This window comes from Alosa sapidissima, chromosome 7, assembly GCF_018492685.1.
Source record: "Alosa sapidissima isolate fAloSap1 chromosome 7, fAloSap1.pri, whole genome shotgun sequence".
NCBI classification, from domain to species: Eukaryota; Metazoa; Chordata; class Actinopteri; order Clupeiformes; family Clupeidae; genus Alosa; species Alosa sapidissima.
In genome coordinates, this window is record NC_055963.1 from 34,188,914 (window position 1) to 34,194,697 (window position 5,784).

Genomic DNA, 5,784 nt, shown 5'->3' on the forward strand with positions numbered 1-5,784 from the left:
CCGAAACATCATGGGAAAGTTTTCAGTGTTTTTGCCAAAAATGAACCTCCTGATGTCAACGCGATGTTGCGAACTGTGAGGCCAGCGGAGCAGGTGACGGAACTGAAACAGTCCCTTCGTGGGGGAAAGTCCACGATATGGCCGATCAGGGCATCACCTTCTCACTCTCTCAGTCCCTCCACATTCTCCTTTCGACTGACACACATTTGCGGCGGAAAGTAGTCGTCACGGGGCCAATATTTACATACGATGAGTGGAGAGAGAAACCCAGATGACCACTGGGATGTGAACTCGCCCTCGTTTAGAACGAGATTAAATCATTACCCCCCGCGCACGGCTCATTCTTACTTAAATCTTAAATCTCACTCTGCCCAAAGCCTAGCTATACTGTGCATTACTAAACATGTCAGTCATCGTATTACTGACAACTTGGGTCAGCTGAGTACCATGTAGGCCACACCATGGCAATCTGAACATACATGGCATTTATGGTTCATGTATGCATGGTGGCACAGCATAGTTTTGCAGCTCTGGGCGAACTTGTCGAGTAACTGACCATGTAACCAGTAACTGACGAGTAACTGACCATAACATTGGTGACACATGCAACCAGAGATAGTAGAGAGTAGTGTTAATCGGTAGCCTTTAAAACAGGGGTCTCAAACTCAAATGAGCTGGGGACCACTTCTGCCAATGTCATCTGATTGGAGGGCCACATCAGTGTTAAAGAATAATACAAAAAAGAACGGCTATTTCCTAAAATGCAATGTTTTTTTCAAATACTGTATTTTCAAACACAAAACTACAAACAGAAAGTGCAAGTATTTTTTATCTATTTTTAGACACCTGTGCTAGCAACCTTGTAGCTTCTAAATAAAATAATGATCAAATAAATATTAATACAAACAAAAAACAAACAAAAAAGCATAAAAACAGGTAGGCCTATGTGTGTGTTTCACACCAAATAAAAATATTTTCCTCTCATAACTTTTTTTAACCTGGCAATAGGCGTCAGGGTTAAGAAAGCAACACCATTGGATTTTTATATCAAAATTTCAAAAGGCCATGGCTTGAAAGTGGTCAGAGATAAAGTCCTACTGTAGGAAAACACCTAAAGATGTAGGCCTATACCAACAATAGTAAACTATTACTGGCCTATAACTACAAGGCCTACAATAAACCTGGTCAAATCAGTTCCTATCGAGGGTGACTTTGTAGTTCTTCAGAGCCCTATTTCTACTAGCCCTGCTGTCTGTACCACGTCCATTACGGACACTATCATCACGATTACCACTGCAACCTCCGAGCTATGTTGGGCAGAGGGTCGAAATAAGCATGGTAGCCTATGCTTAGTGGACACCGTTGTATACACGTAAAGACGCACCTCTGTTCACAGACGCACCGTGACTATCACTGTCAATAGACGATCGATCATAATCTCCAAAAGGATATTCTCCTTCAGAATCAGAATAGGTGAATAACATAGCCTACCTAAGACTTCATTCGTTTTTCAACATTTGGTGTAGGCCTATTTCTGCTTCAATTTGTGCAAAACTATGGCCTGCATCGCGTCATTACAAATGCATGTCTTCGTGTTTCTCGCGTGTAATACAAGTATTTCCTGAAAACTTTGTGCAGCGATTTTGGGTTTGAATCAAGCTCTGGATGTTTAGCAAATAGTGGGGGAGAGTAGCCTAGGATCTATCGTCTATTTTAATCAGTATCGTTGTTTGACGCAATTAAAAATACCCTCAAGGGCCGGATTACATTATTATTTTGACATACGTCGCGGGCCAGAATTGGACCGGACGCGGGCCGGATTTGGCCCGCAGGCTGGGAGTTTGATACCCCTGCTTTAAAACTAGTCAGCAGCCTGCATAACGGAACTCCAGGTGCCTATTACAGGACTGCTCTAAAGTGGAGTGAATCTGTCGTATTGTAGGCTTGGGAGTAGGACAGGTAGACATGGATTTACCCCTGTGGTGAACTTAGCTGTGGCTATGGCGTCACCTGCGTCTAGGTTTACCTGTGGCCTAGCTCTGGAAGTGTGTGAAGTGGAGAGTTCCGCACCAGGCCAGCTCTCTCTCTCTACCACACTCCGACGGGTTTAGAGTTAAGCACGTCTACTCATTATAAGCTAATGTAGATCTCTGTTTCCCCCCCTTCCCCCTCCCATCCCCAACACACACACACACATGCGCACACACTCACACACACACACACACACACACACACACACACACACGCGCACACGCACACACACACACACACACACACACACACACACACACATGCGCGCACACACACACCACACACACACACACACACACACACACACACACACACACACACACACACACACACACACACACGTCCCCTCCTCCCAACGCAGTTACTCTTTACAGGACCTTCCCTAAGCCCCCTGAGGGGAGGAGCCTCCAATCAGGAAGACAGGCCACCTCTTTAATCCTCGCAGCTAGTGAGGTCAATTCAATTATCCTGTTTTCTCAAAGAGTGTGTGTGTGTGTGTGTGTGTGTGTGTGTGTGTGTGTGTGTGTGTGTGTGTGTGTGTGTGTGTGTGTGTGTGTGTCTGTGTCTGTGTGTGTTTGAGTGAGTGAGTGTCTGTGTGTACCCATTTCTCAGCCAACTCCTTCAATACACAGGAGATTAGTGTTGCCTCACTTTTATAATGATCTACATACCTATCAACTCTCTGCTGCTAAATGCAGAAGGGACAGGTAGGGCTTTCTCTCGCCACCCCCCCTTTCAAATGCTCCCGTTTTGTTTAGTAGGTTGACTGGGGAGAGAGGGAGAGAGAGAGAAAGAGAGAGAGAGCTCCTTGGATAGACATTTATTAAGGACATGAAGAGCTATCCCCAGGGGAAGCTTTTCACACCTTCTTTAAAAGCACCCTCTGTCAGATCAGTATTTATTTGATAGAATCGTGGCATGACTACAGTGTGTTTTGTCTTTGTGAAATGGAGGTGTGGTACGCCAACAGCATTTCAGCACATCTGTCTACAACCAGTAGTAAAAGAAACCAAATCTGTGCCAGAGTCAGTGCTGTTCTACAAGTTGAATTGTATGAATACAACTGTCATTTTGAACTTATTTTTCTCTGATTGCAATGTACTTATATACTACAACAATGTATAACCATTGTTTATTATTATTATTTTAGTATTTGTGTAATAGTGCTGCAAGTGTAGTTTCTAAAAGAACTGAACAGTAGAACAGCCACGAAACAGGAAACTTCACAAAGCTCTTTTGGAACACTTCTCCCTCCACCAATAGTTCCAAACCCTTTATCATAAAATGGCTCATTAAAAGTGACATAAGAAAATGTCAAAAGAACATAAAAGCTACCCAGTAGTCTGACTACTTAATTCCATCACACTTTTCAAAGTGCACAACGGCCACATAAAATACAAGATCCACAATTAAGACATTCAAACCATTCAGAAGTTTTCAAAGCATCTCCCCACTTCTCCCCAAATGACCTCCTCTCTTCCCTCCCTCCTTCCCTCTTTCCTTCCCTTCCACTCTCTCTCTCCCTCCCTTCCTCAATTCCCTCCCTCCCTCCACGGCTGCCCCAGACCCCGCGGTCCGGTCCACTCCAGCTTGTCCTACCTGGCATGTCCTGGTTGCCGAAGTTCCAGCCTGCTGAGGCGAGCATGGAGGGCAGTGGCGACGTGGCCCGGCTGTCCCCGTCCGCCTGCTGGGTGATGTGCCGCACCGTGTCCTTGTTCTTGCGATTCTTCCTCCGCCCGGAACCGGAGGGCTGCCAGCCGCCCTCGCCCCCGGCGCCCTGCTCCCCCGGGGGGCCACCGCCGCTCTGGGCACCTCGGCCGCCGCTGCCACCCCCTCTGCCGCCGCCACCGGGGCCGTCCTGTAAGTTCGAGGGGGAGACCTGCTCCTCTTTGACCTGGACGGAGCGGTAGTCTGCGGGCCAGAGGGACTGCGAGCAGGCGTCCTCCTGGCTCTCGTGGCTCTTGGGCGGCTCCTGGTCCTCCTTGCCGTAGTTGCTGCCGCCCTCGTGGCAGCTGGCGATGGCCGAGTCGCCCGACGAGTTGGCCGGGCTGGTGCGGCGCGCTAGCCACGGAGACGAGCTGCGGCCCGAGATCATGGACGCCAGTGCCTCCGAGGCTCCCCCGACAACACCTCCCCCCGGCACCACCACCACGCCCCCTCCTCCTCCTCCTCCACCGCCGCCTCCTCCGCCGACCCCTGACCCCACAGCGGCGGCCATCTCGAACTCGGCCAGCTCGTCGGCCAGCTCCGAGCGGATGCTGATGTCCAGCGCCGCCTTGATGAAGCCGTGGCACGCCTGCACGATGTCGGTCATCTGCAGGTAGCTGGCCGCCGACATCACCTCGATGACATTCTTGCTGGTGAGCGCAAGGTGCGCCGAGTACATAAAGTCCAAGATGGCCTTGAAGCCCTGCGCCGTCACGATGTCCAGGTGCGTGATGGTGGCCGCCTGCTCGGACACCTTCTTGACCTGGCAGTAGAGCGTCTTGAAGTAGCGGCTGCTGCCCAGCAGCACGTTCTTGTGCGCCTTGAAGATCTTGCCCTCCACGATGACGCACACGTCGCACAGGATGCCATGCTGACGCTGCTCGTTCAGCTCCCGGAGGAGCTGTCGGTAGTGGGAAGTGATCTCCATGTCTTCCTTCCTGTTATTCATTGGACTATCTGGTAGGTCGCTTCTCACTGAAGAGAGTCTAATGGAAAGGACAAACACACACAAAAAAAAAGCACAGATGCATTCTGGTTAATGGAGTTTCAGGGAAGAGCTGAGAATGCGAATGTACCCATACATGTGTAAATATATGTTCTGCTTATACAAAATAGTTGGGTAGTTGAAAATTGCATCTTCTTACACACAAAGGGCTCATTGTTTGCCATCTGTGTGTGGATATCAATGACATGTCATGGAGCGCTTACTCATATTTTCTGATTAAATACTCTAAATGATCTTGTATCTCTTTTGTCACATGTAATAAACACGCAATACAGTTTAGTGAAGCCACCGCACTAATTGCTTTACAGATTATCTCTGTTTGAGGCTGGTTTGACAGTGCACACTGTGTCTGTTTACACTTTACGCTAAATATACTCGTTATTAGAGTGAGGTGTCTACAGTTGAAAAAAAAAACAAATTTGTGCCTTGCTTCAGTATCTGGATACAGCTGAGCGTTAAATAGGGCCGGTACCAGTACCAGTAAGGACAGAGGACACTGGTTTAATCGTTGGGTATCTCACAACAGTCATAGCAGTTTCCATTCTCAGAATGCTATTACTCATAGCAGACTGGCATGGGTACATTTTCAGTAGCAAAAATGTCAATAGATAACATCTGACACCAGTTGTATTATTGTCCCCGAAACGAAAGTAAAGTATAATCTATCACTTTAAAGTTTTTTTTTGTGGTGGAAAAGAGGAAATCGAAAGGGCAAAATGTGTAGTTGAGATGCTGTATGAAGTTCACCATCTTTCCCTCGTAAACCAATAAAAAACACCCTGGAACTGAGGCATTATGTCAGAGAAATCCCTCTTGATTTGACTCAAACAACCCCACCCATCTCACTCAACACACCCCATGGAGGCCTCCTGGTCCCCACCCCCGGGCTCTGCCGCTGCCCCGACCCTCTCCCTCCTTGGGAGGCTTTGCTCCTGCTGCTGGTGGCCCTCCACTGGGCTGCTGCCATCACCCTCACTCTCCAAAATGAATAGTCTATTTGGCAGACCCATTTTCCACTTGATCACTCCACTAACTGACAA

General features: G+C 48.1%; 1 protein-coding gene across 2 annotated transcripts in view; it reads right to left on the bottom strand.

The window, feature by feature from the left end:
• Positions 1 to 5,784, bottom strand: part of zbtb46 (zinc finger and BTB domain containing 46) — an 89,208-nt gene that overhangs the window by 64,876 nt on the left and 18,548 nt on the right. For both annotated transcript variants that reach the window (XM_042097688.1, XM_042097687.1), the window contains exon 2: positions 3,631 to 4,724. In XM_042097688.1, coding sequence (XP_041953622.1) covers positions 3,631 to 4,687 — 1,057 coding nt within the window. In that variant the 5' untranslated portion in view covers positions 4,688 to 4,724. The remainder of the gene's footprint in view (positions 1 to 3,630; positions 4,725 to 5,784) is intronic.